This window comes from Octopus bimaculoides, chromosome 15 (genome assembly GCF_046866305.1).
Source record: "Octopus bimaculoides isolate indiv1 chromosome 15, ASM4686630v1, whole genome shotgun sequence".
NCBI classification, from domain to species: domain Eukaryota; kingdom Metazoa; phylum Mollusca; class Cephalopoda; order Octopoda; family Octopodidae; genus Octopus; species Octopus bimaculoides.
The window spans coordinates 37452866-37465602 of NC_142942.1; the positions used below are offsets into that span (position 1 = coordinate 37452866).

At 34.0% G+C, this 12737-nt stretch overlaps 1 protein-coding gene across 7 annotated transcripts in view; it reads right to left on the reverse strand.

The window, feature by feature from the left end:
• Positions 1–12737, reverse strand: part of LOC106880268 (oxysterol-binding protein-related protein 11) — a 177224-nt gene that overhangs the window by 60675 nt on the left and 103812 nt on the right. For all 7 annotated transcript variants that reach the window (XM_089363742.1, XM_052973273.2, XM_089363744.1 and 4 more), the window contains 4 exons: positions 4797–4902; positions 3078–3125; positions 1907–1988; positions 50–129 (listed from right to left, as the gene is read on the reverse strand). In XM_089363742.1, coding sequence (XP_089219868.1) covers positions 50–129; positions 1907–1988; positions 3078–3125; positions 4797–4902 — 316 coding nt within the window. The remainder of the gene's footprint in view (positions 1–49; positions 130–1906; positions 1989–3077; positions 3126–4796; positions 4903–12737) is intronic.

The following is a 12737-nucleotide window of genomic DNA, read 5'->3' on the forward strand; positions in this document are numbered from 1 at the left end:
ACAGCAGACAACTTTGTGACAAGATGTCTGATAGCATCTTTCTACTTACCTGTGCCAAGTTTGCTGTGTGATATTCCGCTGTCGCTCGTAACTTATCGACCCAGTGTTGTCGTTCACGGGCATCAATAGCTTTTGATAGAGAGAGAAAAAAAAAAATAAATAAAGGTAAGTGAATAACATACATCACCAAATACTTAAAACCAAACATATTCAAATAAAAGTCATTTCAGACAATACCAAAGCAATCAGAATAAAATAATCTCTTTGCTGTTATAATTCTTTATCTTCATCTGTATTATAACATGCACCCTGGTGTGCAACAAGTTCTGAATAGAATCAAGGATTAATTCAATACTCTGTTGGAACAACAATTTCACTAGTAATTCTAATGTTGTTTGAGAATGCAGTGAACAAGATAAAAATTCATTTCTTTTCACTTAAATTGTATTTATTCATATATGATGTGCATTCATGAATAATGCATAAAACCTAATTTTGTGCAATGAGATACTGAGAAAGGAAAATTTCTTGTGCACAATGTGCATTGACTTTTTGATACTTCTTTATTATTCTACCACGTTTCAAAATTTCAAATTTAAACAAAAAATGATTGCAGAAAAAATGTGTGACACTAGTGAGAGAATAAAAAAATGTACAATAAAAATTGCTATCCATTGCTATTAGGAAAGGCACAACAACACTGTTTCCATTTCAATCCTACTGCATGACACATTGGGCAAGTGTCATTTACTATCTTGCTAAGCCAACAAATTCTCTGCAGGTGGATTTAACAGATGGAAACTGTATTAAGTTTGTGTGTGTGTGTGTGTGTGTGTGTGTGTGTGTATGCGTATGTGTGTTGATATCTTATTTGTCACCTTCTGAGTGAGGTGGTGCCGATGATATTATTCCTTGTTGACATTATGACCAGTTGCTATGCACTTTTGAACACCTGTGGAATGTGAAACTTTCTTGATTGAAAAACAGTTAGTAGAAGGAAATGCATCATTATCATTACTTAGCAGCTGCTTTTCCATGCTTGTATGGGTCAGAGAGAATTTGTTGAGGCAGATTTTCAATGGTTGGATGCTCCTCCTGTTGCCACCCCTCATCTGTTTTCAGCCAAGGTAATACTTTCCCATGAAAATATTCATCATGGTCTGGAAACACACACACACACACAAGTTTTTTTCCAGTTTCTCTCAACCAAATCCTGGGGTTATAGTAAAAGACACTAGTCAAAGGTTCAACAGTGAGATTGAACCTAAGACCATATGATTTGGGAAGTAAATTTATTAACCACAAAGTTATGCCTGTGTCTATAAAATCCAACCTCAAAATCAATTCCTATCCAAGCCAAGCTGCCATGAAAAGAACAGAACACCAGTCCATCGCAGGGTAAACCCATTTTGGCTGGGAGGGATGGAGCAATGTGAAGTGAAGAATTTTGCTCAACGACATAACATATTGCTGGTCTGGGAATTGAAAAAACCAAGGTGCCATGTAAAAAGCATTGATGTGGGTACTAGTGCCACGTAAAAAGCACTGGTGCTGGTACCATGTAAAAAACACCCAACACACACTGTGAAGTGGTTGGTATTAAGAAGGGTCTCCAGCCGTAGAAACCAAGCCAAAACAGACTATGGAGTCTGGTGTGGCCCTGGCCTTGCTAGTTCCTGTCATGCCTTCCAACCCATGCCAGCATGGAAAGCAGACATTAAATGTTGATGATGATGTGCTTGAAAATTTGAATACAACATTCTAAGCATTAGACTAGATGTCTTCGGGTTACAGAAATACACTAGAGACATACAAAAAAACAGACATTTCATCTTGGTTTGCAAACTAGTATGTCTAGAGCAAGAGGAGCCATCTCTTAATGTAAAGAACTTTTTCATGTACTCACCTTTTAGTCGATACAATTCACCATTTGCTGCATGTACAATGAAAGTTTGTGAATCTTCATCTGATGGGCTTATAACAGCGCCCTGGAATAATTTTGAACAACAATATTAGATTATTTGAAAATATGTGGAAGGGAAAGACTCAGGAATATGTGGAATAAGTTGTTTTTTTATATTAAAATAGATCAAGCAGAAAAAATATCAATCAAAATATAATTAACTGTTGAAAATTAACATGCTAAAATGTGAATGCCTTGTTGAATACATTAATTACATTGTAACAGGCATAATTGTGTGGTTAAAAAGTTTACTTTGCAACTATGTAATTCTTCCAAACTCACTATATGTGGCACCTTAAGCGAATAAATCTCTTTGAAGTCTCAGGTTGACCAATGCTTTGAAATTTGGTAGATGAAAACTGTACAGAGGTCTGTCATATATATATATACACACACATATATACACACACACACACACACACACATATATATATACACACACATATATATATACATATACATATATAAACACACACACACACACATATATATATATATAAGTGTATTACTTCCTCTTCGTGTGATTGGCTGACAGTGATGCTTATGTTTAGCAGTGGTTGATTCGACTTGCTAAGATGTGGAATAAAGTACCTTACTCTAAACAAAGCAAGGATTAGTATAGGAAGGGCATCTGGCCATAGAATACTGCTTCAAGAAGTCTCATCCAATCTATGCTGGCATAGAAAAAGTGGACTTAAAAACAATGACAACAATGATTGTAAATTAAGAAACAAAATTTGGAATTTCCTATTTCAAAATGATGAGAAGAAATAAACACTGACTTAACAAGCAAGAGAAATTATTTTGCTTTTAAAGAAAAAGAGTAAATTATTTCCTAAAAATAATATTACTAAAAACTTATTTAACCCATTGGCATTCAAACTGGCCATAGCCGGCCTAAATATTCTACTTGCTTTGTGCTCCAACTGACCAAATCAAACCTCTCACGACTATCCTGCAGTGTCATTCTAAAAGTAAACAATCACATCCTTGAAATCTGAAGGCTATGAGATGATGCATGATTAATTCAAAACAATTGGATGAATAAGCATTATATGCGATGGAGTAATCTGAATGCTAAAGGGTTAAGTAACAGTCAATATCATCAACTTACTGCAAGATGCAGGGCCCCTCTTGGTCTTTGTTTCTTGTGTTCCTCTTTCTGAAATTAAATAGATTTGAAAAATTGGTTATTCTTGAAAATTTACCTTTCAGAAAGCTTTTGCTAAGAGTATGAGAATGTGTAGTGTGACTTAGCATTTCACTAAAAACAGATGCGGTCTAATCAAGGCACTCCAGTACACTGAGTTTTAATCTTTTTGACTTCATGTTGGATTGGAGACCAAATATATTACGGGTGCAATTCGCATGGAAAGTTCTAATGTAGCTGTGTTTCTCCTCTACTGCGAAACACCATTTTTCTGCCCTCAATATCACTGCCTGCTTACTTGAGGGTTTTGCTTGGCAAGTTACTTGGCAACCTCACTGCTGCCACATGAAAAGCACCCGGTACACTCTCTAAAGTGGTTGGCATTAGGAAGGGCATCTAGCTGTAGAAACCAGGCCAAAGTAGACAGACGAGCTTGGCGCAATATTCTGACTTGCCAGCTTCCAGCCAACCCATGCCAAACAAGAAAAACATATCAAATGATGGTGATGATGTTTAAAATTATGAAATTAAAAAAAAAAAAGTGCAGCAATGTAAAGAGACAGATATGGTTGTACAGTTAAGATGTTCACTTTGCAACCATGTACTTTCAGGTTCAGTCACACAGCACATCACCTTGGGCAAGTGCCTTCTTCTATGGTCCTGAGCCAACCAGTAACTTGTGAGTGAACTTGGTAGAATGGAAACTGTAAGCACATAATACATGCACATATGACAGAGAATAAATGATTTAAGAAGCATCAGGTGTAGTGTGCAAAAGAGAAGACAACATGTGATGTGTATGTGCGGATGAGGATAGCTGCACACAAAAGTGTCAATCTTTAATTGTGGAGGGAACCTGTGGAAAGGGTAGACCTAGGAAAAAATGGGACAAAGAGTTCTGGCGATTTGCTGTGTATTGAGAATTCATGTCAAGCTAAGTAAAATCATGGCCTTCCATACATACAAGCATGTCATTTACAGCCATGCACCCTCCCCACACCCTAAGTGTCATGTTCCACAGCCTCATTATTGAAATTAGGTAGCATAACTGTGTGAAAGTTCACTGGATGGACTGCATCAATAATATGAAGGTCCAGTCTTGTCACAAAGTATCACTGATTCTATGAGACAATTACTTTGAGATTAAAAATAAATGTCCTTGGAATAGTGAGGCATTTACACTAAATGAGTGGCTTAGTCATTAGGAGTATTTAGCTCTTGATTGTAAAGTTGTGAGTTTGATTCCTTGTCGTGCATTGTGTCTTTGAGTAAGACACTTTATTTTTCATTGTTCCAATCCACTCAGTTGGCAAAAATGAGTTGTACTTGTAATTCAAAGGGGCAGCCTTATCACATTCAATCTCCCTGAGAACTATGTTAAGCGTATGCATGTCTGTAGAGTGCTCAGCTAATTTCACGAACAGGCTGTTCCACAGACTGAATCAACTAGAACACTTGTCATCATAATTGACAGAGCCAGGCAAATTCTATTCATCAAATAACCAAACATTTGTCAAAACTGATACAAACCGTTCACACCTAATCAATACATACTAGTATGAAAAAAAAGTACATTTAAATGATGACACTACATCTGTAAATATCTGGGCCAAAAATTCTTAAAAATATACAAAGTAAAAATTCTGATATTGTTGAAGAAAGGAAAAATAGAAAAAAACTCACCTCAAAATATTCCAGGTAACCAGACTCTGGATCAAGTGAAAACCATCGGAACTGCCATCCTTTCATCACATTAGTATATTTATTCAATTGGCCTTCCATTGGTTGTCTGGAAAGGAGAGAGAAAAGAAAGAATACTTAGTAATTTGCTGAAACTAATATACAGAAAAAAACTATCACAGTATATTTGTATCATTTATTTTTGTTTTTTAATGGCTTACAAAGACAGAGAGGCTAATACAAGAATACAAGGAAGATGAGATATAAACGCTACCACATACATTTATTCAAACTTTCTGTCTTTAATAAGTTCTGAAGGTGATTTTCACCATCCCTTAGCAATATTTACAAAAAGATGTTTCAAGTAAACCATAAAAGAATAAAAAGACCTAGTAGCATTCATATACATGTCCACAACTGCTTTATAAGGGGGTTAAAAAAAACCCTCAAAAGTATATAAACAACTTCAAAGTCATTTTCAAAATCAGTTTCATGTGAGAATCACTCCAGGTGGAACTGGAACTTTTGACTAATACATTCCTTGCTGAAATTTCTACCAATAATACATTGGTATTAAATTAGTTATTTCTTTCAATTTCATATACATAAATCCAGATGCATTTCATCCTCAGTAACATCCATAGCAAATGTTGTCTCTGGACGAATACTGAGCAAATTGCCTTTCAACAATGTATTTACATTAAGATATAAAGATGGCTATAAACTTAAACTTCCCTCTGTATCAATGCTTCACACACACAAAAGTATTTTTCATTTGTTTAATATAAAGAAACCAGTGATGAACCATTTATGATAAAGAGACATCAAAGGTGGCTGAGAGAAGCAGAGTTTTGATTAAATACATTAGTCCAAACCTAATTTCAAATCATAACCAAGGTGCAAGTGTAGCTGTGTGATAAGAAGTTTGCTTCCTAACCACATGGTTCCAGGTTCAGATCTACTGTGTGGCACCTTGGGCAAATGTCTTCTACTATAACACAGGGCTGACCAAAGCTTTGTGAGAGGACTTTGTAGATGGAAACTGAAAGAAAACTATTTTGTGTGTGTGTGTGTGTGTGTGTGCGCACATGATTGGATGTCTTTGTGCTTGTCCTTACCACCAATGCCACTTGACAACTCATGATTTGTTTATGTCCCTACAAAAGAGACCAACAGAATAAGTACCAGATTCAAAACAAATAAGTACTGGGGTCAATTTCTTCAATTTAAGTCCTTCAATGTGGTGCCCCAGCATTGCCACAATACAGTGACATAAACAAGTAAAAGATAAAAAAAAAAATCTTTAGTTCTCTCAATATCAATAAAATACAGTGATATTTCTAGGTTTGATTTGTCTTACTGTTCACTCTTCTTCATAAAATGGCTTGGTGTTCAGAGAAAGGCGATAATAAAAATAACAAATAAAATGAAACTGCATTAGAATGCTTTGCTTAAAAAAAATAATAGGCTGACCCTATAATAACTGAAGAAAACATAAAATATTAAACTGCATCCTTTGCTTTGAGATAAGCCATTGAAAGTAACAACAAAATATTCATTTTAGTTGATTACAGTGCATATCACAAAATGTTAGTTTTACAAGAGAATCATTGACTTTGTAACTTAATGCTTTCATAGGTCAAAAAGAGAAAGTTTTCTCAGAACAGTTTTATCCATGATGCCCATATTCTAAAAGACAGAATAGTAACAATAAAAACAATCGATATGATTGTTCCACTGAAACCAATTTCAAAGACAACTATGGCATCTTTCCAAACTACTCCATCTGTTCAGGCGTCAGCTATTTTACTTCATAAGCCAATAACAAACAAGATAGGAAAAAATTACTTCTCTCGTTATTAATAATTTACTTAATGAAACAAAAACAAAAAGTATAAAAAACAAAACTGATTTTTGCACATAAAAAAAGCTTCTTTGAGACTAAATTCCTTTATAACAAGAGAAACAACAAATTAAATGTTTATCTAGCCTCGATTGTCCATAAAATATTGAGGGAAAAACTATTTAATCATGTTGGCATAGATTAAATGGTCTATTTAATCTATAACCAATATCACAGTTTCAACTATCTTAAGTTACTATGACCACATTTCCTGGCATTATTTACAACACAAGCAGAAAACTGCCCTCTGACAGTTTCCTGATAGTGTATGTCATGTTTGCTTGTACAAAACTGCTGTAATGTGCATGTCTGCTAATATATATATATATATGAAATTCGAAATGAAAAATTTTAAAGTAATTTTGATATGATAAATATGGTATAGAAATATTCACAAAAATGTTTATAAATATTCTCAAAGTAAAACTTTGTAGTCACTTATTTTTTATGGAAACGATTGAATTTATAACAATATAGGAGAGAGTTAGTATTGTAAGGAAAGAAAGTAAGAGACAAAGACTGAAAGAAGAAAGACCTTAAAAAAAAATTGCTGAAGATAAGAGTGAGAGAGAAAAATGTTATAAGGATGGAGAAATAGAAAGACTAATAAGAATAGAAGCTGTAAACAATGAAAATATGGAAAGAGAGAGACAGACAATGTTGCAAGGAAATAAAAGAAAAGGGATACAAATGTAATACATTAAAAAAAAAAAAAAACATGTAACAGTGAATAAGAATTAGTTTCCTGGTTAGCATGCAGTTGAAATTTTCAGTAATAAAAAGAACCATAAAACCACATTTTGATAAAAAAATATATTAATATTGGAATTTATATGAATCCTCTAAACAGTGCAGAGTTTAATAACTAGTTTCTTTTAGTAAAAGTTGCATGCTCATAACTAATAGTAAGCAGCTTTATTATAGTATAGATGCCAGTAGCCAATTGTATTTCTAGCACTACTAAGTTCATAATCCTTAATTTCAACATGTTTACAAAACAAGACAACTTTTGCATCATTTCATTGCTATGTGTAAAGTGATTAACTGTCTGTAACAATATGTTCCATGAAGATAAAGTAACTAAAATTACATCAGTAAAAGCTAGCTATTTGCTAAGGAAGCAATGTAATCCTAAGTAATCATTAAATATTGCTTTCCAGTCAATCATGCGTGCACATGCATGTGCGTGCACACTCTAACACACACACACAACTTATCAGCTTGTCAGACTATCTAGCACCGATTCTTTCATCTTTGGCCTAATGTCTATCTTACTTGAACTTTGCTGTGGTAAGTCTTTGGTTTATCTTTTCCAATATACATTTCCCTATTAAGATCTTGTTCTAAACAGTCTACATAAACCTATCAGCACAGTTCTAATCCGCTCAATGCCACTAAAATTTAAATATTCAATATTCAATCTTAGCAGCTTATCTAACTGATTGTTTTGTCTCTACTTTTTGATCAACATTCCTACTGTATTTAAACACCTAAAGAACAGTTCTTCCATGATTTCCTTTTACCATTTTGCTACTGTATTTCTATTGAAACACACAGCCTCTGTCTCAATTGGTTTTAAAAATAACAACAAATGTAGTGAAGTAATTTTGTTGTCATTAAGTTGGTGCTTGGCACACAAAGTGAAATTTTAAAACAGAAAGTTTGTCTTATAGAACCAGTGGCATTCTCAGATGGTTTGGTTTCAGAAGGGTTTAACTGCTTTTTTCTCATATAAATATAAGCACCAACTCTTTGGAGCAAAGCATCTATTCAGAAAAAAAATTTCCAGCATATATATCCAATAGGTGCAGGTGTGGTCTTGTGGCAAGAAGCTCGCTTCTCAACCACATGGTTTTAGATTCAGTCCCACTGTGTGGCACTTTGGACAAGTGTCTTCTATCATAGCCATGGGACAACAAAAGCCTTGTGAGTGGATTTGGCAGATGGAAACTGAAAGAAGCCCATCATTATATATATATATATATAACCCATGCCAGCATGGAAAACGGACGTTAAATGATGATGATGATGATGATGATGATTAGTCAATTTGAGGATGTAATTTCCTCTTTAGGGATAGAGATCAGCTGGTGTTATCAATGAAATATTGAGAGAATTTTCACAATATATAGGGATAAAGTCAAATTTACAGTTATATTTATATAAGAAAATAAAGAAAAAATATATAGTAGATACTTATTTTATTTGTATCACAATGAAAACAGCAAATCATTTAATACAAATAAAATTAAAAGAAACATAAATTAACAGAAAAAAGCATAAAAAGTGCCTTTACATTTCAATCTGGTCATTAGGTGAACAGAGTTTCAGATCTGCAGGATTTAAACCATGCTAAGAATTCTAGATGTAAAAAACCCCACAGGATAACCAGACATCATGAGGGCTACCTTGTACAAAAAGCTAATGCTTACATATTTTTTCAAAGTAATTCAAATTGGTGGTAAAAAACATACTGAATAACATAGATAAGGACTGCATATTCATATATCCAAGTTGTGATAAATTTCTCTCTATAATCAAATGTAGAATTAGTATCTTAATATTTTATTTAACATACATACCCTCCACCATATATTGATCTTAACCAGTAAAGATACAAATCTCTTGTTGAGTGAACAATTCTAAATTCCTACTTTAGTATACAATATTGCCTAATTTTTCTTAACCATAACTTTAAAATATTATAACCAATCTTTATTTTTTATATTTTATATCCTAAATAACTTATGGCTTTTCTAGTTTCAATCTATTTAATATACCTCTATTTTATTCCCATTTCGTTATTTTTTCCCCTAGATAAAATTTATTCCTCTCTGTATTTTTTTCTACCTCTCACACTTCTCTTCAATTCATTCTATTAACATTTTCGCAATACCTTACCCTAATTACATAACTTCTCTCACAATCCCTAACCGTCTATATCCTTTTTGATTGATTACATAATGTCCCCCAATACCTATAACCGTCAATTTTTCTAATCCCTCATAGTCTTTTAGCATGATTTGATTAGCTAATACCTCCCCTACTATGCCTTTGATGTCACATCTTTTCTAACAACTTAATGTTTACATTACTTGGATATATAAATATGCAGTCCTCAGCATGGCTGCAGTCAAATGACTGAAACAAGTAAAAGAATAAAATACACGATTGAGGTAGTATTTAATTAAAATAGCTAACTATGTAGCATACTTAATGTATACACACTTCGATAGACCAATTACGGCAATATTTGCAATAAATACCAGTGGGAGGTGAAAAATTGCCCAGCAACCATCTGTTCTTATTGAACACTGCAGGACCAAATTTTCGTCTCCCTTATTGTGTTTTCAACAGAGCAAGTCCATAAGAAATGGACTTGTCTCAGGCAAAGTTGATTTGATGGAGGGAGGAGCTAATGCACAAGCACAAACATTTGATCACTACAAATAAATCATCTGTGCCTGTTGTTCAGCAACAATTTGCAGAACTGAAGGTGCATGGTTCTGGTTAGAGCATCAAGTGTACTTCTCTGGACGACATATTGTATACTTTTTAGCCAGGAACTTCATTTTACCATGCACCAATCTACGTAGTTGAAAATGAGTACCTGTTAATAGCTGGTGCAGCTCTTACCTTCTCTCCAGCTGTTGTATCCTCAAATACTCCACTGGGTTAAGTGTCAGAGGACTGAGAGGGTGTCAATGTCTAATCACAACAATATAGGGATCTAAACCAATTAGTGAATGCATGGGACTTTTTTGTGTGTATGCATGCATGCACATACTTCAGATAAAGACACTACATAGTTCACAGCTTCCCACAACCAAATTAAAAAGATTAGAATTTCACTTTGATTCTAAAAAATACTCCAGCTCTGATCAGTTAACCTTCTAACACACACACACACACAAATATATATATATCATCATCATCATCGTTTAACGTCCGCTTTCCATGCTAGTATGGGTTGGACGATTTGACTGAGGACAGGTGAAACCAGTTGGCTACACCAGGCTCCAATCTGATTTGGCAGAGTTTCTACAGCTGGATGCCCTTCCTAACGCCAACCACTCAGAGTTTAGTGGGTGCTTTTACACACACACACACACACACATATATATATATATATATATATATATATATATATATATATATATATATATATATATACATACACACACATATATACACACACACTACACCAGAATACTACTCAGATAGTGACATTTTAGAGCATGTCAAGTTTTTAAATGCTGTGAACTTGACAAAGATGAAGCCAACTGTCATGGATCTGTTTCCATTACCATTTCCATTACTTCACAACTGATCAGTCCTGCCTTCTTCCAACTCCCAATAGCATATAAGTTAAATAACTACCATATTAACCCTAACTCTAACTTGTTTAAAGACATCATGGATATTACAGTTCTACCTGAGAGTAATTCTTATTCTGTTTCCTTTACTAACTTTGTCATGCCACTGAAAACCTGACATTATAGTTTTAATAGTATGACATTCATGACAACCATCTTAAATTAGAGGAATTAAGTATATGCAAATGAGAGAAAAATATCAGGATATTAATGCCAAAATACAAACAAGATATTAAGAGAGTGGTGGCCAGCTAATTTTAGTATGTTGATTGAAAAACAAAGAGAGAGAAATTAGCAATCACATAACTATAATTGAGTTTGTGAGTGTTAAATTTAATGTAAAGAAACTAAAACATTGCAAAGAAGCTACAAAAAAATATTAAAATTGAATGCTGCAACTATTGACCTTGGAAAGCATTTATCAAAATTCCTTGAGCAATATTTGCTGAGAGAAGGAGAATTTATGAATACATGAATAGTCTGGCAGAAAAAAATTACAAAATGGAAAGTTAAATTAAAAAATAAAGCCATAGGCTTTTAAGAGGGAGACATATGTGACCTACTTTGAATTATTAAAATGATACCAGATTAGCTATATCTACAGTCAAAATTCTAATTCATGACCTAGTCTCCAATATGAAATTAGAGAACAGCAAAATTAATAGAGCACAGGTTTCCAAAGATCTCTCTGTTCTGTCCAAATGGTATGGATATTGCTCAATAGAATAATATATGCTGGGTGGAACTATACCATCAATTTAAAGAGAAAACTACACAAAAAAATATATATATATATTTATATATGTCCAGAGTTGAGATAAATTAATTCAGTTAAATAACATACAATCTAACAAATAAAATAACACACAACTAAAATATATAGGTGAAGGTGTGGCTGTGTGGTAAGAAGCTTGCTTCCTAACCACATGGTTCCGGATTCAGTCCCCCTGTGTGGCACCTTGGGTAGGTATCTTCTACTACAGCCTTGGGCTGACCAAAGCCTTTGGATTTGGTAGACGGAAACTGAAAGAAGCCTATCATGTGTGTGTGTGTGTGTGTGTGTGTCTTTGTCCTCCACCAATGCTTGACAACTGGTGTTGGTGTGTTTACATCCCTATAACCTAACAGTTCCGCAAGAGAGATTAATAGAATAAGTACCAGGCTTTAAAAATTAAAGCACTTGGGTCTATTCATTCAACTAAAAAAAAAAAAATTCAAGGCCATGCTCCAGTATGACCACAGTCTACTGACCACACAGCCACACCTTCACCTAATATGCTATAAATTGCAAACCTATCCAATTCATATCAGCACATTACAAACAGTTGTTAGATATAATGCTAATAATGATGTATAGCTAAATATCATTTGTAAACACCCAATGGGGAACAATGATGGGTTTCCAGTGGAGTAACCAAATGGAATGGAATATTACTCAAAACAAACTTGGCCAAAGCACAGTCCTCATAGCCAAGTTCTTCCCAGTAGTTTCAAATCTGAAGTCAATTTAAGCCAAAGTTATACTGCTACTTCAACTCCAGCTGTAGTACAAAACTTCTACTAGAGCAACCTTAACAACAGAGCAACAGCAATCTCTCAGTTCAGATGACTATGGTAAAATCTTCTGAGGTCTAAAGTAGTTCTGAAAACACCTATAATATACAA